At 37.9% G+C, this 23,828-nt stretch overlaps 3 protein-coding genes across 8 annotated transcripts; 2 read left to right on the top strand and 1 right to left on the bottom strand.

Annotated features, from left to right (window-relative positions):
* The first annotated feature begins 109 nt into the window (after positions 1–109).
* Positions 110–23,720, top strand: LOC108141181. Of its 6 annotated transcripts, none has more exons than XM_017264418.2 (7): positions 110–2,763; positions 2,812–2,988; positions 19,338–19,849; positions 20,974–21,319; positions 22,014–22,240; positions 22,304–22,409; positions 23,278–23,720. In XM_017264418.2, exons 2-7 carry the CDS (start codon positions 2,847–2,849, stop codon positions 23,394–23,396), a joined length of 1,452 nt encoding a protein of 483 aa, XP_017119907.1. In that variant the 5' UTR covers positions 110–2,763; positions 2,812–2,846; the 3' UTR covers positions 23,397–23,720. The 6 variants fall into 6 exon arrangements, with proteins under 6 accessions (XP_017119907.1, XP_017119906.1, XP_041565398.1 ...); XM_017264417.2 differs by having other exon boundaries at positions 110–389; positions 2,323–2,988; XM_041709464.1 differs by having other exon boundaries at positions 110–389; positions 2,384–2,988.
* Positions 9,335–11,129, top strand: LOC108141182. The gene has a single exon (XM_017264419.2). The coding sequence runs from the start codon at positions 9,752–9,754 to the stop codon at positions 10,769–10,771; it is 1,020 nt and encodes a 339-aa protein (XP_017119908.1). The 5' UTR covers positions 9,335–9,751; the 3' UTR covers positions 10,772–11,129.
* On the bottom strand, positions 15,647–17,481 carry LOC108141183 (surfeit locus protein 4 homolog). Its single transcript, XM_017264420.2, has 2 exons — positions 16,999–17,481; positions 15,647–16,227 (listed from the first exon to the last, which is right to left on the bottom strand). The coding sequence occupies exons 1-2, from the start codon at positions 17,320–17,322 to the stop codon at positions 15,724–15,726; spliced, it is 828 nt and encodes a 275-aa protein (XP_017119909.1). The 5' UTR covers positions 17,323–17,481; the 3' UTR covers positions 15,647–15,723.
* Positions 23,721–23,828: the final 108 nt, after the last annotated feature.

Genomic DNA, 23,828 nt, shown 5'->3' on the forward strand with positions numbered 1-23,828 from the left:
AAACAGAAGGGGTGGAAACATCTGAACTTAAAATGAACCAATTGGCATAGGCACACTGCGAATCGCGAAATGCTCCGGTTTCAGTTTGAAATTTGCATGGCACAGCGGCGGTCGTCGAGCGGGAAAATAAGCGCGCGAATTCGAAAACCCCAAATAAGTTTAAATCACTTTGCGGGCGGTTGTTTGAATGCTACGAAAGTGAATAAACTTGGCATCTCCAGACTCTGATTCTGAATCTGAATCTGAATCTGTGAATTCCGGTCCTTACTTCCGCGAATGTGTGCCAACTGGGATGTGGGCGTGTCCGCCCCCTTCCCGCAATAAAGTGAAGTGAGGCGAAGTGGAGTGCAAGTATGCCTCCCTTTTGTGAAATCCTGTGAGCTACGACTGTGAGTGCAATGTGTCTTTTATAAATCAAGGAAAATCACATTTTAAATTGCTGCGCATTAGAACGGATACAGATACAAAGGCAGGGCCACAAGGAGGCAGTCAGGCAGCCAGGCAGCCAGGCAGCTAGGCAAGATCGAAAGTCAAACGCCGCCAAACGTTGATTGCGTCGTCGTCTATCCACGAAACGTGAAAAATGAAAAAAAAGAGCGAACAAGAACGTGAAGGATTTGACTGATGTGAATGGAGTGAAAGATGTGACCTGGCCTGGCCTGGCCCACGTCTCCATCCCCTTCCCTTGAATGTGGCACGTGCTATTGTTTGGCCCCCATCTATTTCAATTTGATTATATTGATGAGCATATGATGTAATATATGGAAACGTAATCTGATTAGAGACAGACTTGGGCTCACACCTCTGCTTGGCTTGGCTTGGCTCAGAAATCGTGCTCTCCCATAGACTTTAAAACTCATTAATGTGCAAAGACGCCAATCCACCAGGACTTTGGTATCATTATGAAGGCAGAAGGCGAAAACAAGCAGTGGAAAGCTGAAGCTTACAATGATGCCTTCCAATCAATAAGGGCGTTGAGACAGGTGACACACTCGGGCAAGATATTGGATAGCAGTTCTAAAAAAAAAAGCGCTAGAAAACAACGAAAAACGAGAAAGGATTTTATGCTTGGCAACGCAAAGCAATTCCACAAAAATATCACATATCCCGCCAGTGAAATAACATTTAATAATTGAGCGGAATTCAGACACAACAGAAGTAATAACAATTGTATTGTCCTAGGAACTTCGTTAGCAAGTGTAGTAAAAGACAAAAACTGTGTCTAATTAAACAAGAGCTGTTCTGAAGACATGGCCAATTGGGACAAGTTTTTCGATAACGTAGAGAGCCAGCTACGAATGGCACTTAAATTTTTTGGAAACTATAAAAGCACTCCGACTTCTAAGCTGACCTCGGAAATCATAGTTTTTCCCATAGTAAAAAATATTTTCGGTATTGAATCATCATTGTCAAAATCACAAAATAAATTTGTTTTTGATTAAAGCTGCATTTAAGGACTTTTGCATTTGGAATTTCAGAAATCGTCTGCTGTTTATTTTGTTTAAATTTAAATTTTGAAATCAACAAATAAAAAGCTTTACTATAAAAATTAAAAAAAAAATTCAAAGGAAATTGAATCAGTTTTTTAAGCTCATACGGACATTTTTAATCTTTGAAATAGAAAATACAAGCCAAAAAAATTATCTTTTTAGGACCACGTGTACATTACTTACATAAAGTGAATGTACCCTTTAAGCTATAACCTAATGGTAATTAAGAATTGTTTTTGAAATAGGTTTTAGGGTGGCAAGTGACACATACAATTATTTGATAACAGGTTTCTTGTCTTCTGTTGGAAAGCAAAATACACAAGGGCACCTATACATAAATTAAATTCAAGCGGGAAAAACAATCTCTATTTTGGCACTTTTGGCAAGAGAGCACTCTTTCACACAACACTGCTAATGTCTATTAGGAAAATCTCGGAAGCTAATGACCGGATCTTTCGCTCGGAAATAAATATCAATTTGTTGCTTAGCACCCCTAATTACACGTTGGTCCACATCGGCAGACATCCTTCTAATCGCCCCATTTTGTGGAGTGCAATAATGCATTAGGACTTGCGATTTTTTTTTTTTTTTTTTTGCTATTTGGGGACTTCGATTTGCCAGCTCCGACCGGATAAATGGGGATCTAGCATTCATTTAGAGGAATCGACACAGTTTTGTGGGCATAACGACTTTTTGGCCAACAAAAAATAGCAAACAAGCCATTAAAAATTTGCCAAACTCAGCAGAAGTGGAGGAATCCGAACTAATGGAGAGTGGAAAAGGAGGAGCATGGGGGCCATGCAATTCATTAATTTATTGACTTATAATCAAGCCAGGCCAAAACTTATGCCCAGAGGCAGAGCCGGATAAATATCCATTTATCACATAAACAGAATTCTAACGGCAATGAATCCTTGGTGGTTTTCTGCATTCCTCTGGCCGAACTTATATTTTCGCCTTTCTAGTCTGGCTGCTGCGGTTGGCTTTGCCAAATAAAGCAAGAAACAAGTTAAAACATACGTTCTCTGCGGTCTGACTCGGTGAAACAAAAACAAAAATTGTGGACCAGAGGCGGAGGAAGACAGTCACGTCCGTACTACCAAAATCCCCTTCCCCTGGGTGAAATGTGGTATGCAAATTCAACCGAGAAGACTTCATAAAAGCAATGCAAATAATTAAATAAAGGAGCCAAAACAAACAGCACGAAGCAGGAGCAGAATGACATGCTACTTGAGCTGGCGAAACTTGGATTAGCTAGCTGCGAGAGAAATAAGTACGAAATCCGAAAGTAAATCCCAAACCAATCCAACTTCCCGCCCAGGTGCGACAACCGAGTGAAGCCCAAGCCCAAGAAAAATGTCCTGGCGGGAAAAGGAGCGCTGCGCAGGGGGCGACGCCGGTGGACGCGGGGCAGGCATCCTGGCCGGGAGGAGTCCGGGAACTGCCAGCATACTGTTGGCATTTCTGGCAGCTGTCAGCTTTCGTGGCATGCGAGCGCGTAAGTGTAAACTTCTTTTACTTAGGGCGATAAGAGAGAATCCGGCGTGCACTCTGCTCACCGATTTCACCGCGAATTCGCCACGCTGCTAGGCGAAAATCGTTTTACAATAATACTTAAGTAAATGATATTTATTTAAATATTATAATATTACCAGTATAAGTATATATTATATTTGAGTCACGTTGTAAACATGCTTAACAATCCACTAATTCCGATAATTTTACAGGAATTTTAAGTATTAAATTTCATTAAATATTTAAATATTATTTAGAAATTTTTATTACTTGCAATTTGTTTTTTTTTTTTTTTTGGGATTGACCCTAGCGTCTTGAGAGGCATATTAAACTTCTTAATACCTTAACAATTATTCTTGCTATAATAATGTGTCATAAGCAAATGTCACTCGTGGAACTATGCGTTTTCTTTTATTTTCTTTTATTTTCTCATCTATTTTCTATTTTACTATTAATGTATGCGTTGGTTCCTAAAAGTGGCCATACTTTTTTTTTAATATATTCGCACTGATCTAACCTATCATCTATGAACTTGAAAGAGTGCCTACAAGGAAAAAAAAAGTTTAAAAACAAGGAAAATTTTTGAGACCTATTTAAGCGTTTTTACAATTTTGTACAAATGGATATAAATTTGACGATAATATGATTTTGTCCCCCACTCCAAAGTTCAGTTTTGAGTATTTAGCAAAATTATTTAAGATTGGAATAAGGTGCCGATGTTAAGTAGTCAATTTATTGAAGCAAAAACATCAAAAATTAAATGATACAATAAATAGGTCTCAGCCTTTTAAGCACTATAAATCATTTCTTGTTTAAATTTTATGTGAGTCACAGCCTTGTTTACACTCCAATAATTGCAATCGGTGTTTCCAAACTCTGTACTAGCCAATGGCGTAACCAACTAATCTCTTGATCCCATTGGCATTCGAGTCCACGGGAAAATCGCTTCTAGGAACGCCCCAGAGACCGTGTGTTTACCATGCGAGAGTGCCCTATGTCCCGAATCCCGGCACCCTGTCCAACTTTTTGGCTACGTGCTCTGTTGAGTTGAGTTCCATGTTCCATGTTCCATGTGCCCTGCTGTTTTGTTTGGCGCTAAGCTTTTGTTTTGCATGCATAGTTAATTCAATTTCGCACATTTTTGTGCAAGTGTCGAGTGGAGCGTTTGCCAAATTTAATTTACATGATGAGATTTGCTTGGCTGCACTGTCGTTGGCAACTCGTTGGCACGATTTTTATAAGCTTGTCGAGTTAATTTAATCGTGCAGTGCAAATTTTCATTTAGTCGAGCGCACACACACGCGCTCATGTGATTGTCAGGCACCTGTCAACCGAAAGGAAATCTGCCTTTTCGGTGCCAGAAACTCATTACGCATACGCAACGTGTGAAGATTTCGAGTCAGCCCCCCCCGCTTGATATTTGCCTTTCGTTTTTCGAGTAGTTTATGAAAATGCCTGGCATATTTTCTAGCTCGGCCTAATTGGAGCGGGCCTTGTTAACCGTCTCTGTTTCGGAATCTCGAGTTGATTAAATTCTGTGCGTGCGTAGGGTGAGTGAGTGGTGGGTGCTGGCTGTGGTGGGTGTGGTGTGTCTGTTCAACAGGTCGGATGCGTGATTTGATTGCTCTCGCCTGTGAAATTAGAACAGGTCCGAGCTTGCCTCTATAAAGTTGTCTAATTGTTGGTTCGCTATAATTGCAGGTTTTCCCGAAATTTCAGAGCAATAGCCTCAATAGCCTCAAAGCAAGATTGAATAAATTATGGGAGCTTTCCATTTCAACATGAGTGAACTCTATCATCAAATTGATTTCACTTCCATTGTAAACCTTAAATATTCAAGGCATACTTAATTATTTATGCACAGTGCTAGGCAATCTTTGGGCAAATATTCGCTGGCAAAGCCTTGTCTTGGCGGCTTTTAAAGGGGCTTAATGTTCTTGCGGCTGAATAATTGCCAAATAATATTTATCATTTTGTTTTTATGCCTATCTCCCTGCTGCTGCTGCTGCTGCCAGATCTAATCAATCTCAGCCGAACTGATGGCAGTGCCAAGGCAATATCATTAACAACACATGACCCCATCTCCATGTCCGCACCCATATGTGATGTAATTAAATTGGTCACCAGCAAAAACGAGCAGGGCCACAGACCAACTGGAAGTGGGCGAAATTCAAGGCAAAACAATGGGACAAAGCGAGAACAGAAATAAGTAGACACTCAAATAACACTTAAGCCATCAATCAGCGCACTAGCCAAGGTCAAAGGCAGCGCCACGCCCATGTCCATCTCTGTTAATTATGCCACGACCATGGACCGCATACAAAACAGCAGCAGAAGCAGGGCGAATTCAACTATGTTTTATATAGGAGATACAAGTATTTACCATAGAACGACTCCCAAGACAAATGGCGGTCAAATGTCACGTTTAATTTATTTATGGCCAAAACACATAACCGTTGGAGGGGGGGGGGGGGGCAGCAGAAAAAATTGGGACTCCGGCGATGGGCGTGGCTCAAGGCACAAGGACCGAGCTTTAATTAAATAACTGCGCTAAGTGGAGCCAAAGAGTTGGCGTCGCTAATACAGCCATTAGCCGAATTCGTTGAGAGGCCATAAATTTCACGGTCCAGCTCAGGAATCACAAAATAATTCCCGAACCCTGGTACTCCCTTGAATAAATTCAAGCGTACGCAATTTGGAGGCACGACCTAACTCCAGACTAATAAATAGCTTGTGGCGGTAATTAATTAACTCTGGATTGTCGTAATGGCCAAGTTCTAAGTTTTCATATGTGAGCCATATGTTTTTGTCTAAAAGTTTTCTATATTAACATTTACGGCTTAGGGATGGCTTTTAAATAACTATCATAATAACTATAATATTTGTTTACCTTTTATTGTCACATTTTAAATCTATAAATGTTAGATTTATTTACCTTTTACTTAATATATATTTAACTTATAAAAATTAGACCACAATTAATATGGTGTTAACGTTATTTATTTTCTATAACTAAAACCTTAGTATTCTTTGACTTTGGCAAACCATGAAGCGTTATATCAACAAATTTCATTCATATATTTTTGCAAATCAACAGCTTTAATTAAGTTATTACTTAATACATTTCCCAATTATGGTTGTCCAAAAAGACCTGCTAGTGCCCATTTTTGATGGTAATATACCTATTTGCACTCCCCACTAATTTCGTATATTTACTCGGACAATAAATTGGACTTTGGACAAGTGGTGACACCAGCCACTACATATATTTGTCCTTAATGGACACACACGAGGATGTTTGGGCCACGTTTTCGCATCAAGTCAGTAATGAGTCCCCGAGAGCAATACTAAGCCTAACGAAACCGCCCCGCGGTGAATGTTGTTTTGTATTTGGTTATTCATGTGTGTAAATTATGAGCTATAACAAGGGCAGGCACAGCAATGCGAAAGACAACAATCGTCAATCAGGAGACACGAAGGCAAAAGGCTGTGAAAAACCTAGTGGGGGAGAGGAAACGCTTTAAAGCAATCGAAGGCAGTCGAGTGCTAAATGGGCGTGTCCTCCCGCCCCGCCTATCAGCCACTCCCCCTCGCGTCATCACTTATTCCGTGTAATTGCTGTGTGCGAGAGCAGAATGCCACAAAACGTCGAACTTGGCCCACTGTCGTCGAAGTGAACGACACGGCGCGTCGCCATTTGGCTTTAACAAAAAACAACACACAAGGGTTGGGATGAATCAAACATATTGATCGATATGCGACAATTTTATGCCCTAAAGCATCAATTCATTAACGAAGGAAACGACAAAGCACCATAGTAATGCGCTTCATTTATAAGAAGTATTTAATATTTTCACACATAGTTTTATTCTTTAAAAGTTATAGTTTAATACTAGTTCAATAAACCTTATCAAATAATGTATGTAACGATATAAAAACAAAAAAAATATATATTTAGGAGAATAATACCATTTTAAATGGCGGTAAAACAAAAAACCTTTCCTAAACTATTTGATCAAAGGCGAAAGTACGTACGATTAATAAACTTTAAAGTCACTGCGCAGATCCTAAAAGGCATTTTTTCCTACACATTCCACATTCTACACATCATAAAAGTTATGTTCATGTGTGTTATTATTTTTTTTGGACTAAGTAAACAAACTCTTTCTTTTGTGTGCTAGACACGTTGTTTTAGTACCCAGATTCTGCTTCTGTCCTGTAAAAGTCTTACAGAAATATTTATTATTTTATATAATTTAAACAATTATTTTCTAAATGTAAATCATGTAACGAAGACACTCAGGAAACTTGACTACTAGATTTCCTCTGCCTGCTTAGTTGGTATGCCGTCAGCAATCCATCACAGACCATGGCCATAACCCTTGTCAGAAATCAACTGTTATCGGGACACCTTGGGCAAAGATCATAGCCGAGTCTATGCGACCACTCGGAGTTAAAGGGTAACCACAACAAAACGTGCAGCCATTGATAAAATGTGCGACGGCTGCTGATGTAGGTCGGATCCGGACGAGGGGATCCGGACGAGTTGGATTCGGGGAATGCAGGAGTAGGAATTTATGATTCCATTTTTACTTCTCTGCTCGTTCTTGCAAACAGCCTCCGGCCATGTGAAGAGTTTCTTTCGTTGGGGAATGCGAGCGGGGCAACCTGTGTTGGGGAATGCAAATGGTTGCGGCTTGTGAATTTCTCTCGCAACAATGAGAAATGCTTCACCATGGGTGAAACCCCTGGCCCGACGTCATTGGCCTATGCCCCCCGCTGCTCCGCTGCCAACGCCCTGTTACATGGACAAAAATCAGGTGGTCCACCTGGCAAATGTCAATTTAAGTTTTGAACTAAAGAAGAACGTCTGTAAAAAAAACCTTTTTATCCGAATTACAACACAGATTGTACTCTTTCTATATATAAAAATATAATTTTTTTTTATTTTATGTTAAAAATAAATTTATTAATTGCAACTTTTCTAAATACGTAAACATATTTGTTAATAATAAATGATATTTCAAGGAACTTGCGTAAAGTTGTCAGAAGTTCAGAAGCTCAGAAAACGAATTTATTTTGAACTTTAAAACCTACTTTAAGCTTACCACGAGGACTAGGAAAAGGCAACAGCAAAGATTGTTTAATATTGTATAATTATTGGTAATGATTAGAGTATTTACAACTTAAATACAAATAAATTTAAATCCACTCCGTTAAGTAAATTTTAAGCAAGTTTGTGGAACAGAGGTTGGAAAAGATATTTCGTTAATATATATTTTTTGCTGTGTACCTTTCCTCTGAATGTGTGTGACAACCATGCGAACAGTTCGATTATGCATGTTTTGAGCAGGCAGTATTTGCTAATATTGGCTGAATGCTGCGAATCAATAAATGACAAGTTATGCCCTCTAATTAATGCGCTTCAACATGTGCCAAGCGTGTGCGGCATGGTCAAATGGGGGTCTCTTCTGGGCCTTGACCAGACCCACCAGCCGCATGGCATTCGGCTTAATTTCGCACATAAATACCAATGGCTAACACCCCACATCCAGCCAAGGAGAACGGGGCGGGGGAACCTCGGATGGAGCCAGTTTTTGTGGCCACATCATGGGCGGTCCAGCGTTTCATTTTTCAACTGTCAGACTACCACAAAGCCAGTGACACTTTTGACTCCCCCGCTGGAAGATGTCGCAGAAGGGGTTATCTGGGGACGCCTCGGGGATGAATACATACATGGAAATTAAAATGACATTAGGTCAGGCGAGCGTAAAAGGCCACAGGTTCCTTTTTTTTTTTTTGAGATTTAATTTTATGAAAGAAATCGTGCCATTTTATCTTTAACGGACACCGGCTCCGGGGCACCAATGAAAAACCTTAAAATGGTATAATAAATCAAAAGCGATTTGAGCCCTAACAAATGACTGACGACTTGAGCTCAGTGACATTTAACTAAACATTAACTGACAATATTTTGAAGCTTAAAAGATCCAATGTTACAGTTCTAATGCCCATTTTGTAGTCTCCATGGTAAGTTAAAAATAGCTTTCCATCTGCATAATTTTCTAAGTTTAAGGCTTATAATAAAGACGATAAAGGCAATGATTGTTTAAAGCCGGAAACAATTTTTGATTCGGTGCAGATGTTAGTTTTAACTGACGTTTCCTACTCTAAACGTTTTCAAAATAAGAATATTAACTAAACATATTCACCTTTCATTAAATAAAAATGACTTAACTTGGGCTTAAACCATAGGAACTTTAGGTGATAATATTTATTTTAATTATAGCAAAGTCCTCGAAATGGGTCAAAAACGTGTAGTTGAGCTGCACATTCTTAATACCCTTAATATTTGATTGTCAAAGTTGTGATTTTTCGATAACATTTATCGCTCACTCATGGGTTCCCACTCAGAGCTAGTTCATTTTTCTTTACATTTGCTTTTAAGAAAAGTTTCAACTGAAAAAGATTAAATTATAAATATTTTTGAAATTTTTTAGCACGAGCAACTTTGTTAAAATATAATTCAACTCTTCAACTATGTCAGTAGTAGGATATCTGCGGAAAATAGAATCCCTGTTTTGAACTAGTTCACAAAATTGAGTTCGGCAGCACCGCAGGGTTGCAAAAATAATTAGAAAGAGCTTGACAAGCTGTCACATTGCCAAAATTTGTTGGGAAAACTGTTTGCTAATTTACTATAAGTAAAGTTGTGGATAATCTGTTCTGCTGTTAACTTGAGAACGATGAGCCAGAAGACGGAGGTTTCCCAGTTGGTCAAGAACCAGTGCCGCTTACTCCTGTTGCTAGAGAAGAACAGACACAAGGATGCACGGCATCCGATCTCCTGCCTGTCCGGGCCCGTTCATCTCCACTTTCCTCTCCTGCGAAAATCACGCACCCTCTCCATCGGAAACATTTCCCAAGCAACTCTGGAGGAGCTGTTCCTAAACTGTAGCCGCCTGGAATCCCTGGTTTTGTACGACAAGATGGCGCCCGGCACCGTTTATGATATCCGGAACATAGGCCTCTGCCACCAGCTGAAGGTGCTGCTGCTGCCCTTGGAAATCGGGACTCCGCTGGCCATCTGCCACCTGGTGAACCTCACCCACCTCACACTGCAGCGTCAGAAACTCTGGCCGTGCATGGACTGGCTGCCCACTGTGCAGGCCATCATCCAGGCCAAACGGTTCCATCTCCAGGCTCTCAGTTTCGATGGCTCCTGGCTGGTGGCCCCCTTGCATCTGTCCCAGCTCCAGCTGGCCCAGTGCACTGCTCTCACGGAACTGCGGCTGAGCAACTGCAAGCTGGGCAAGGTGGGCGGTTCGCCGTTGCCCTACTGCTGCCGAAAGATCAGCTTCCGGCGATGCTCTCTGATCAAGCTGTACAGCTATATAAACACCCAGCCGCTGTTGCGGGAGCTGGAGCTATTCGACTGTCAGGTGGAGTGGGAAGTCCCCTTTATGGGGCGCATCCTGAGCCTGAGACAGCGCCAACCCGTCCTCGAACCACTTCGGTTGACCTTCAGCCAGTCCACCCAGTTGCGATCGGAGTACACGAAGTGGACCAAGGAGCAACGGGCGGCATTCAGCCAGTGGCTGGTGGTGAGGGAACTGGAGCCCCAAGAGGCGGACACCTGGAACCAGCCAGTCGGCACGGTTTCCATGCGATTCTCCGCCTCCATCAACTATCTGCCCGATCTCAAGCTTCCGGAGGAGAGCATTCCGAATGCCGCTGACATAGTCCAGCAGTTGGATCATTTCTAATGGCGTTTCATCTGACGAGCTTTGCATGATTATGCTACTTTAGCAGTACTTCCTTCGTTTTATTGCACTAATTCCAAGTTAGTTTTTCGGTTGTGGTTGTGTGTTAACTAACACCCAAACCAAGTAATGCCATTAATTCAAAAATTTTAAATTTTATTGCTATTTTAACTTTTAACCATTATCTTTTTCGTCAACTTTAAAGAAATGTGCCTTGCAAATCCTATTTTAAAAAAGAAATGGTCAATTTACAATGCAACAAATTAAAGTACAAGAATTTGATGAATTTCATAATCTCCAAATTTGAAAATCAGATGAAATGTTATAGACTAAAAGAGAGAAATTAAAACTGAGAAACATATATTATAATTTTATATTTAAACTTACAAAGTGCTGGTATTTTTATGGACTCTAGATACGCAGCTTAAATGAATCGAGTCTTACGAAATGTATAAGAATTTTAACAAGAATTTTAATAAACACCTAAAGCCTCTCCCAGCAGCAAACAACCCATTTCTACGCACCCACAATTTAATTAATACAAATCCCACGTAAATTCCTCCAGTCGACAGATGCCCCCATTCACATCAAGTGGCACCCAGCATATTCAACATATCTAACCTCGGAGGGCTTTCGGCATGTGAGGACTGTGAGTGGCTTTAGGATCGCCATTTTTCCAGTTGGACGAGTTTTTGTGAATCAGGGAGCACATAAATAACGAAAAAGTTGCCAAAACATGGAGTAACGTCTAATTTATGTGTACCGCATGTAATTAATAATAAAAGAAATCGCGCAAACGAATTAAATGGTTCTGTGTGTGCTTAACTTGCTTGTTAGCCTGTCCAGAACGGCGCTTAATTAGAACAACTGCCCTCCCATGCACACATGCCCCGAATCTCCGACCGGCCATTTTCCCTTACTTTATGTTTGAGCCAACTTAATGGGGTCCGGCCAGCAGTGCACCAGCACAAGCTAATCGGGTTAACCAATCCCAAAAGCAATGCTAACCAGTTGTAATTGGGTGTTACCTGTGCGGGGTATTGGGCAGGTTGGCAGGACGACAGGACGTCAGGTGATGGCGCAAAGCAAAGATCGTAAATGGTATTAGCTGAGCTGGTTTAGGTCTTGACGGAGATACATCTGCCAATAATACTTTTTCCTTTGCTTTATATCTCTGATCAAATAAATGTTTAACCATATTATGTTTTATTTACACAAAGTGTACATGTTTTCTCATCAAATCTAGTTGATTTTTAAATTGCGTTTATTGACTTGATTTTTCACCATTTTTTTAGCCTTACAATTTCAGTCAGAAGTTTGCAACGCGGTGAAGGAGACATTTCCGACCCTATCAAGTATATATATTCTTGATCAGCATCGATAGAAGAGTTGATTTAGCCATGTCCGTCCTTCCGTTTTTACGCAAATTAGTCTCTCAGTTTTAAAGCTATCTGCTTGAAACTTTCCCAAAAGTTGTCTTTCTATGGCGGGTAGTACCTAAGACGGAACGAGCCGGATCGGACTATAGCATATAGCTCCCATAGAAACAATCGGAAAAATAAATGAGTTATAAGTTTGCTGTTTTTTATTTTTTTTAGTAAATAAATAAAATAGTTTTTAAATGTAACTCTTCTATTTGGCTATTTTTTTTCAAATTATTTTTGACTTATTAATAATTTGACAGTTCGGAATTACGCTTTTAATTTTATTGAAATCTGAAAACGATATCATATAGCTATATTGTATTAAAATTACCGGGGAAAAATTGTATAAATTCGGTTGCTTTTATATATATATATGTATATATATAGCTTTTTTGGACAAACATAATTTTATTTTATTATTCCGAATCCGAACCTTTGACTTCAAAGGAAACTACGGTTTGCCGGATATAGCTTCCGTTCTGGTTTTTTATTTAAAATGATTCAAACATGTGACTTAAACAACGATAAGCTGTTTTCGCTGACCTTAAAGTTTTCTATTTTAAATAAATGTCATTTTTATTTGTATTTTTATCAAATAAATTATTTTTTAACTTTAAAAAGAACAAAAATCAGCACAACACAGTCCATACAATTTTATTTTCTGGCGCTAGAAATATAAAAGATAATTGAATATAGTTCATGCAATATGAACATGCAGCAAAACATTTATATACCATTTTTGAAAACAGCAACAAATTTAAACTTTTGACTGGCTGAAATTAAAATAAATTTTTCGGCAAATCGTGTTAAATGTCCAAACGTAATCCGTGAAACGTTAAGCCCGGCAACATTTGGTTTTAATTCCTGCAATGTCGCAACGGTTGTTCAGTTTCCAAACGATATAATCCATGCATCATCTCATGGCGGCAGTCCGATTAGACACGATCCCCCTCTGCCTGGGCTTGGCCTTTTTCAACTTTGCACTCGAATGAATACGAAATTCACGCGAATTCCCTGACAGAACCGAACCGAACCGTACCCACGACAAAGATAAAGTTTCCACCACCGAGCAGGCCCCACGCCAAAGTCCCCCCACTTGAATTATTATGTTATAGCTACTGGTCTGGGTCGGGGGCGTTCCATATTCCGTGTTCTGTGCTCTGTGCTATGTGCTCTGTGTTTTGTGTCCCAAACCCGAAAAGTTTGCACCAATCATTGCTCAACCATTTGAGTAGAAATTTTAAATTTATTGCTCTGACAATGCGACAGCAAACAATAACATTAAACAAGTAATAATTCAAGTCCCTTTTAAATGATTTCAATTATTTGCCCAAAATGTGTGACGAGCATTGGAAAGGATGGGCAGTCAGGGTGAAATGGCAAAACCCAAAAACCGAAATCAGTTTATGTGGCTTACTGAACAGTTACACTAATTACCGCACAACAAAACTGTTGTAGCTCTCATTTATCGGTGTTGTTCTTGCACTTGTTGTACTTCTATTTGTTGTTGTCGGTTTCTGTTTTTATAAACTTTTGTGTGCAAATAGTTTTTAATTACAATGATATGCTGGCAGCAAGAAAAACAATTGAAAATCTAACGAGGGAATAAAGTTTAAAGCAGTTGGACTTTAATTTTTGATTTGGCTCTGAAACGTTTGGCACCCTTTAAAGAATTATCAAAATAGTTGCGACTATATTCAAAATAAACATTTTAAGTAGAAAATGGCACATGCTTTTAGCCAATTCCATATTACATAATATTAAATTTTAAAAAAATATTTAATTGTTGCTGGTCTAGTTGCTATTGTGATTCCTTTCACGTTAAAAATATATTTTAGTTTTAAAATAATTTTAATATAAATAAATACAATTTTTTGATTGAAATAAATACATTTCTCATCAATTAAAAAAACATTTTTTGAATGAATAATTTTCTGATCCTAGTAAAATATTTGGGAACTTTTGATGTGCATTAAACCATGCTTTGAATCAGTCACTAAGAAACTATTTAAATTAGGTACTAATAATTGAACAAGTGGGACGCATGAGTCAATAACAATATTCAACCGACATGTATTACACACAATGTATTACAGCCCACGTTTGGCAAGCAATCTAATGTGGTTAACCTTCTTGTGCATTTCAAATCCCCGCCGTGAGGTAATTATGAACAACTAACTAAATCTCTATTACGTCTCTGACGCACCTAATGCTTAATAAAACATACAGTTCAAAAAAGTAAAAGAACAACTTGCATTAAATATAAAAGTATAACTAAAGTACCTAAATATAAAATACCCACTAGTCTGCTATATTAAAAAAAAAATGTTAAAAATGATCAAAGGTTTAGAAACATTTGGAATGAAGTTATATTGTAATATGTACCTGTCCATAATCGAGTTGAAAATCCTGTTTATGCTGTGTTCCAAAAATTAAGTTATTTAAAGCCAACAACATCAGCTACTTAGGCTATGCAACTGCCTGCAGCTGGGAAACTCAACTCGAGTGCGGAAAGTGGCAAACTATTCCTGAAAATTGTTCTCGAGTGCAGCATTTAATAAAAATGTAAACTTGGGCAGAAACTCTACTGTAGTCCTTCGCCTCGCAGATTCGCTCACTTTATGTTCGCTCTGTGTGGGCATTTGGCATAATATTATTTACATAATAAATACTTAGTTGTTATTTGTTGTGCTGCGCGTAAATTTGCCGCCCGAGGCGAGACAGCGGAACGGGAAGGCGACGCCTGAAAGTAGGCAATGTGGAAGTGGGTGTGGCTGGGGGTGCATGTCCTTTGCCCACGCTGAATGTATAATGTGGGAGTCATGACTATGTAATTTCAGGCCCATCTGCGGGATTTTATGCTCTAATAAAATTGCAATGTGGCCGCGAGCTTGAAGCTTGATTGGATCAGAATAAGGGCGTGAAACAGTGACCAGACTGCCAGCAGTCCCAATGTGGTATTAGATCTCCCAATTAAAGTCAAGTCGGTACATGGAACAATCAAAAGATTGTTGGATGAAATTTGGAATTCACTAAAAGCTATACTTTATATTTTTAATGTATTTATAATGTTTTATCAAGTTTGATTTTTGTCTTAAAATATAAATGTAGATCCACAATTTTGTGCTTCTGCAAATTGCTCAAGTTACGTTTTTTTTATCTTAGATTTTTATCTTGGAAAAGTACAAAAATGCAAATTTGTATAGGTAATACTTTTTTTTTTAAATTTTATTTTAAAGAGATATAAAAAAGGTGCTTCAGATATTTTAGCTTAAGGGATGTAAATAGGCTAAGTCAATAATATTAATATATTATTATTCGAAACTTGAATTTTTAAAAATTTAATTTAATATACTGCAATGAATAAATTTAAATTTAATGCGTTCTTAAAATTGATCTGTGTTATAAAGATTTCCAGATACTGACACTCAGTGTCAATCATCCATTTTACCTATTTTTAGTCAGGGAAAATGTTTATATTTTGATAATCTTCTGCGTTCGATCTTAAAATGTACATTAAAGCGACTACAACTACCAGTGTTTTTTGTACTGCTCGAGGGATACTTCTCCAGGACCCAAGGCCACAACCATCAGTAGACCACCCACCACCGATAGAGTGTGAAAGCAATTGTACTTGAGCAGGTCCCTGGTGTCGCCTTCTGCGAACCACCAGGCATTTGTGGTCACATTCCACACGGTCAGGATTAGCGAAAGACACAAAGCAGCCAGTCGGGTGCGATAGCCCATAACGACGAACGCCATCAGGATCAGGCCAAAGCAATTCAAGATCATGGCAGCAATTGTGAGATACTGCTGGAACAAGGTCAGATACATCAGGGCCAGCAGGATCCTTCCGGTGAGCTGCATCAGTTGTTGGGATCGCTGGCCCACAATAAAAGGCAATCCCGCTCCTGCGCCGTAGAGCCGGCATACCGCAGCCTCCTTGCATTCCACATGGAGAAGAAGTAGGCCTCCGAGCAGCGAGAAATTTCGGAGCAGCAGGTGCATCTGAAGTGGCACTTCATATATGTGAACCTAAGAAAAAATTATACTATATATTTATATTCAGGAAGAGTTATCACTTAATTGAAATGTCAAAATAAGAAAATACAATATTTTCAGCTTTTTTCATAACTTTTTAACATTAATCTACAGAACTCGATTGTTTCATAAAAGTCCAAGTTAATTAATGTAACTTAATACTTACACAAAAAATGTGACACCCTGTAAATAATTAGAAACACACAAAATATAGACAACATTTTCAATTTTATAGCCGTTGTCTTAAATATAAGCTAAAGGTAGTATAAAGGTATTCGTTTTATTGATATTTTAACCAAACTGATGCTTTTACTTAGTACACTGACCAAAAAATGGAAGAGTAAAATGTGAATTAAATTTCAATATTGTATTATAATATAAAATACAACGCATATTGATTACATTGCACAATATAAGATTTAAAATAGGTTTTATTTAAATTTAAATTACATTTTCAAATGAATAATTAAAAATACAAGGTTTTTCTACCATTTTTATGTAAAATAAAAATGTAAAGTAGTTTATTAGAATTTGAAAGTGGCATTTGAAGGTAAGAATTAAAGTTGGAAAATTGATGTTGAGTTTTAAATTCCTAAGGTTGCATAGAAGCTTTAACTTAAATTGCAAATAATATAAAAACTATTTCGTCAGAACCAAATATATCAAAAAGCTATCGTATAATTTATAAGTGTGCAACATTTTTTAAGGAGTTTTTTATAGGCTTTACAAGCTGTTTTTGATGGAGGTCACGATTATAAAACTTACCTGAAGCAACACTAGGCCGGCCAGCATGGTGACCGCAAAGTTAGTAAAGAGGTGCAGCAGAATCAAGGCACAGCCCGCCAGTTGGCCAACCAGATTCAGTAGGACTATGGCCACCGCAAGGGTGGCGGAGCACTGATGGCGGTCTTGCAGGAAAGCCTGCTGCTCCACCCACTGGAACCACATGCGAAGGGCGTCCTCGAAGAAGGTGGCCACCAGGCATGAGCGGGCCACCGAGGGCAGGAAGGGGCGGCAGCGGCGGGTGACCTCCTCCCCCACGTCTTCCGCCCTTTGCAGCCAGCGGATTCCCGTCCGGGTCACCGCCATGAACTATAACACTTCTGCTCCAGGCCGCAAGCTCCACTTACAAGCAAAGTGATTTCTCTCGGCGTCCCAGGCTGACAGTCGTGGTAGTGCTAACAAACGGCCAGTGCCAGACTGAATAATCGTTCCGGTCTGTCTCGAGTCTGTGGCACATCTGGAAAAGATTGCTCTGTTACGAGGAGTGCGAAGTGGCCCACTTCCGGGCACAGCTGCCGCTTTGGAAATCGGATCTTATAATGTATTCTTGCCATATTACCATATTTTTGTGTTATTATAAAACCCCAAAAGGTATTTTACTCAAGGTTGCATTACTCGGCATATTTCATGATATTTTATTACAAAATTGGATTAATATATATATAACAAGAAAGGGAGCACACTTCGGCAATCAGAAGTTCATATACTCTTGCAGTTATTGCAAAAATTAAATATTCTTTAAAACATTAAAATTATAATTTACTTGCGTATTTATTTAAAAGCATTGAAGCTATGATGATTTGCAGCTTAATTATCGCTTTCCGATTCTAATAAAATTATTCAATTGTGACATTAATATGTCTTTAGAGTTCTACTGATTAACTTCGTAAAAAACCATAATTTTTAAAAATTCATCTTTATTATGTGATCTAATAATTTTTCCAAATTATGGGTTTTGACTTTCAAATATTTGAATCAAATGTTTTAATAACGTTGTTGTTCGATTACCGCTATTGTGTCAAAACGTTCAACAAAATTAAATTTTTAAAAAAATAATTTATGAAGAACAACTAAAAAATTGTCTTTTCTTTAACTTACTTAAATTGTCAAATTTTTTTTTTTATTTATTTATTTATTTTCTTATTCACTTAAAGCTAATCGTATACCTATGAAATAATTTCGTTGGTTGTTCCAATAATTTAATTATAATTTAAGGATATATTTTGTGTAAATCTCCGCTGACCAACATTACATTTTCCCTTTTACTACATTTACCATCATCAATTTATTTTATAAACTCATTCCAGTTTTTCATAATTTCCCATTTGATAATTGTCGCCTAAGCACCATTCCCTAGTGCACATAAATTACCATTTGTTGTGACAAAATACAAATTCACATAAATTTGTGCCTCATCAGAAGCGATATTGTTTTTCCACCGTCCATACAACCCCATACCCTTGAACTGAAATGCAATCGAACCAAATGTCCTAACCAAATAAATTTTCAATGACGAATTTCAAAAAGTTTCTGCAAAATGTATAAATGTTATGAAATACATATTTCGCATTTTGTCAATTAATAAACAAAAAGCTTTTTCTAATCCGCTCAATTTTATGGTGGGAGATAAGCAAACAGTTTTTCGTCAGCTTAAATTTAAAATAACTTACCCTTTGCTTTGGCTTGGAATGCACCGTAATCTAATAAAATTGCATTGGGAAAAGAAACAAATTTTATATATGGGTAAATTTCTTATTTTAATATTTTTTTTTAATAACTTAATTTGCAACCAAATAATTTTTTATTTTATCATATTTGGATAATTAAATAAAATATATATTAAAAAAACAAATAAAATTGTAAAAGTTGGAATCCAGACTTGATTTAATAAATTTGTGCAAAATAACTTAATGTTTCAATCAGTGGCGTTAGTATGAACTAGTATAAGAGGTTTAAAAAAAAAAACTCTTGTAGCAAATTATTTTTGAATAGCACATTTTTCTCTTACTTTTTACCCGGATGGGTAACCCTTTTCATATTTTGGATAACTTATTAGCCAAATTTTTCGTAAATTTGCTTACTTTAATGTTAAAAAATACTTACCCATTTGGTAAACAACTCTTAGAATGCACATCTAAATCGGAAAGGGTATCCCAAGTGCCGCGCTTCCTCGTAGACTTTTTCTAACCGACAAGTGACAGCTGCGTTTCGTTTGTGTGTCAATTCGACACAAGCCCAAAATAATAATCATTTGTGCAGGGAAAATTTCGATAAGGCTTGCAAACTGATGTGCTGTCCATCATTCTTGACCTACTTTGCAGCGCTGGCAGCCACGGCCACTCCCATGGAGAACGCATCGCTAATTGCTCCGCCGGCGACTGGTACAACCACAATGGCACTGGACACGGGCTCAACAGGATCTCCTGTCCTGATGCTGGGCGACGGCCAGCAGGAGCTGGAGGACACCACGGTGCTGGATTCGTGGAGCGACAGGCCGGACACTGCGACGCTGACAAAGGGCTTCTCGATTCCCACGTATTTGCCGCCGTTTCCCGAGTTCATTCCCGCAGACATACCACACCGACAGCAGAACGCCACTCCCGGAGCACCTGTGTCTGTGCAACCTGCAGACAACAGCCCATCCGGCAGTGCCATGCCGTCACCCAACGAGCAATCCCGTCTGCACGCCTACGACAGCGAACAAAAGGCCCAGCAGCTGCGGCGCGAAAAGGAGCTGGCCAAGGAGCGGGAACTCCTGCCCCGCCGCCAGCTCAGTCTGCCCCCGCTGAACGCCACCGTCCAAGCAGGCCAACACGCCTATCTGCCCTGCAAGGTGAGTGGTTAAGTCGTCCCCCTAAATGACAATGGGACAATGGGGGCCGTCTAGTTGAGTGGCATAATTGAAAGCGCCGAGTGAGCAGGCTAAGTTGGGGAACACAGTCTTTCGCATTTCGAGAACATTGGAATGAATTAGAAACGGCATAACCAGTTTGGAAATAATTAAACCGTTGAAATTTGTATATATTTAGTGCAAAGTGGAGCAAGGATAGTATGCAAAGTTTGGGTAGACATAGCAGGAAATTTTAAAGAAGTCATCGGATAAAAAAAACGCAATGCCTTCGAAAAAAAAAAATAAATAAATATAAAATATAAAATATAAATATAAAAATCCATTGCAAGCCAAAAAAATGTTTATAGTTTTAGCATAGGATAAAAAACATTTTGATATATAATGTAGCTTTCGTACCATGAGGTCAGACAGAACAAAACTTTGAAATTTTGAAGAAAATTGGAACTATAATTTTGATTCAAGTTTTTCGTATTATTAACTATATTTTAATAATACGCATTAATTTCTTAACTTAATTTTAAACTTGACATGAGGGTAATTTTCTTTTATGCAAAAAGTTTGTGCTAAGATTGACATTAATCGGTTCGGCAGATTTAAATGCACGGACATTATTTAAGGTTCCTGAATTGCCAACAAAGAAATGGTAGCTTTAATATGTTTAGCTTCTTTTACTTGCATTTTCTACTAAAACTAATGTAACCATTTAAAACAACAACAAATGACATAAATGGTTTTTCAAAATGTTCAAGACCAGGGCATCTAATTTTCTTATAGAAAAAGTATTTGTTGTATTTGATATAATAATAAAATTTATTTTTAAGGTTCGTCAACGTTTTTTAACTTGATTTGGGCTTGCTGAATACCAATCTTCTATTCAAAATTATGCATGATTTCTTGACTTTTACTGAACAAATCTTAATGAAATAAATACGCACTAAGCATTTTAAAACAAAATTATTTTATTTTTAAGTAAATAAGTATTGCATTACTAGATTCCGCGTTTTTACATTTTTTTTGAACAACCTGAACTTGGAATAGTTTTAGACTTTTAAGTAGTAACGAAACTAATTATTCAAATTATTATGATTTTCTATTTCCGCCTGAAGCTCAACCAGCACTCCGGTAAACCGCTCTCCTGGGTGCGTTTGCGCGACGAACATATCATTGCTGTGGATCATACAACCTTCATCAACGATGCCCGCTTCGCATCGCTGCTCCAGTCGTCCACATCGACGACGATTGTGTCAGGAGTTGCAACTACCGAGAACCCCTCGGTTGCCCCGAGTAACGTCTCCGCCCATGGTGGTCCGGATGTTCAGGAGCGGGGAAATGGCAGCAGCCTCAGCTGGACGCTGCAAATAAAATACGTGAAAGTGGAGGACGCCGGCTGGTACGAGTGCCAGCTGGCAACGGAGCCCAAAATGAGCGCCAAGGTGCAGCTGTTTGTGATAAGTAAGTGAAAGGATTGCTAACCGACAAATTGTCCTGCACAGAAAGAAAAAAAAAACGAAATGCAAATTTACATACATTCAATATCAATTTGATGTTAAAATATTAAAATATATATAATCTTTATTTGATAGTAAAACTGTTTCACAAAACCGCTGCCATAAATTATTATTAAATACATTTAATAAAATATATAAAAAAAATTATTTCAATATTTAAATATCGAATTGAAATCTTTGAAAATATTGCTTTTACATTTTGTTCCCACATATGTTATTGATATTCTAAAATTTGATCGAAAGTTATCAACAAATTATCAGATCATAAACATAAAATAAATGCATCTTATTGTGTAGACACGAACTCTAATAATTAACATTTTGTGTAGTAGCTAAGCTCCCTTTTGTTTGCCATCAGAACTTGATAAGTGATGTAGTACATAACAATGTGTCTAGGACAGAAATTGGTTTCAAAATATCGAAGCTATTAAATAAATCTTTGAAATGTTTTCATTTTTAGTGAGAAATAAGCAAAAATACAATATTAAACTTTACTATTTTAGAGTTACCTTGTGTGTAAACGAAGTGTTTTAGCCTTCAAATCACTTTGGCTAGAATTTGGTTTGAAAAGTCACCGATGTACTTTTTAAAGCAAACTGCTACTTGTATTACAAACTAATTTTTATCCACACCTACAGCACCCCGAACTGAGTTAATCGGCGATCGACAGCGCTTTGTGAAGTCCGGCAGCAAAGTAGAGCTGCACTGCATCGTACGTGGCACCCTAGAGGCCCCAAAATATATATTCTGGTACCGTGGCGACCAGCAAGTAACTGCCGACAATGAGGCAAGCGGTGTCCAAAGCGGATGGTATACGCAAATCGACAGGAATATCTTCGGCAGCACCGAGCACAATCGAAACACGGTGAGCGGATTTGGATGGAACTAGAATTCTTAAGAGGATTTCTCATGGATATCGATTTTACAGATTGGTTCACTGGTTATTCCACTTGTGCGCAAGATTCACTCCGGCAACTACACGTGTGAGCCGGAAAACAGTGCGGCAGTTTCTATGCAATTGCACGTTCTGAGCGGTAGGTGACGCAAATTGTTTACGTCTTAACACATTTTAACTGAAAAGTTAGTTCACAAAAAAAAACACGAAAAGAAGAAAACTTCTGCAAGTCGAATTTTATATACTCTTGCAGCTATTGCAAAAATTAAACATCTTAATTTCGAATTATATGAGTACCCATTAAAAACCATTGAAGCTATGATGATTTTCACTTAAATTATTCGATCGTTAGTTATATCGTTTTCCGATTTTAATAAAGTTAAAATCGTTATTATGGATTAATAAACAAAAAAAAAATTTAATTTGAGAAGTTATCATTTTTTTCGTTTTTATTTTAATATTCCGATTGTTTCCACGGGAGCAATGTGATACATAAAATAACTAACCATCTATAAATACTGAAGAACTATCAAGAAATTGAAAAACAGCAGTTATACTTTTTGTTAAATTTTTCCTCGTTTTTTTATATGGGAGCTATATGAAATATAGCACACTATGGTAAAAATATATAAACATCCCTCGCAAAAAAGGGTTAAAACAAAAGGAACAATATATAAATTTCTGACCACTACAGTACTTGTAAAAAAATAAAATAAGCAGAATAAGGCTATCGCTGTCTGTCTAAGCAGCTTAATGCTTTGCTGTTATTTTCCTAACTTTTTATTACAAAATTTAAAAAAAAAAAACATGAAAAATTTGATCGTGAAAATGCAGTCCAAATCATTTTCAATCAGAAAGTATTCATTTTTACTGCATGTTTCTTGTTTTGACAGGATGTTATATTAACTTCTAAAATAAAAATCACTTGCCAAAACCTTTATTTATACAAATGAATTTCGGTATGCGTATAATTAAGTCATTAAGTTATTAAATATTGCTCATTTCAGGGGAATACTCTGCCTCCGCCATAAAGTCGGCAGCTGCAGGCCTCCATAGACTGGGTCACGGCTACAGCAGTCTTCACCAGTGGCTGATCTTCCTTCTGGTGGCCCTGAACAAAACATGAGTGGTCTGGACGAAATCCTTTTAAGGAGAGCGCTGGAATTATCATCCGATCGGGGTGTATTGTCTAAGACATTAGTTTAATTTCTAGGTAAATTGCACTAACACTCAAACGATTGCCATTGTTTATTCCGCTGACACTTCTTAAAGTCTAAGCTCAAATTACCAAATATAAACAACATTTTTATACAAATTCTAGACTTAACATTGTTTTGCTTTTCTCTAGCAATTAGGTCTAGATAATTAAGAATTAACCTAAGCATCTAATTCCGAGTAACGAACATCTATTTGTTATTTGCGTAAATAAAGCCTAAGGCGTCTTATGTAAGCTGTAATCCTCTTTCATTTTTGAGATAATATTTTGTTAATTAAGAGGTCGCAATTAATGTCTTCAGCCCAGAAGGTAATTAAAGTCTGTTTGTATTAAGCTATTTCA

Source organism: Drosophila elegans, unplaced genomic scaffold (genome assembly GCF_018152505.1).
Source record: "Drosophila elegans isolate 14027-0461.03 unplaced genomic scaffold, ASM1815250v1 contig_476, whole genome shotgun sequence".
NCBI classification, from domain to species: domain Eukaryota; kingdom Metazoa; phylum Arthropoda; class Insecta; order Diptera; family Drosophilidae; genus Drosophila; species Drosophila elegans.

Coding starts and splice junctions, on each gene's coding strand:
- LOC108141181 (XM_017264418.2), top strand. CDS start 2,847: ATGTCCTGGCGGGAAAAGGAGCGCTGCGCAGGGGGCGACGCCGGTGGA. Junction 2,989..19,337: donor CTTTCGTGGCATGCGAGCGC/GTAAGTGTAAAC, acceptor CCTACTTTGCAG/CGCTGGCAGCCACGGCCACT. Junction 21,320..22,013: donor GGTGCAGCTGTTTGTGATAA/GTAAGTGAAAGG, acceptor CCACACCTACAG/CACCCCGAACTGAGTTAATC.
- LOC108141182 (XM_017264419.2), top strand. CDS start 9,752: ATGAGCCAGAAGACGGAGGTTTCCCAGTTGGTCAAGAACCAGTGCCGC.
- LOC108141183 (XM_017264420.2), bottom strand. CDS start 17,322: ATGGCGGTGACCCGGACGGGAATCCGCTGGCTGCAAAGGGCGGAAGAC. Junction 16,228..16,998: donor CCGGCCTAGTGTTGCTTCAG/GTAAGTTTTATA, acceptor ATTTTTTCTTAG/GTTCACATATATGAAGTGCC.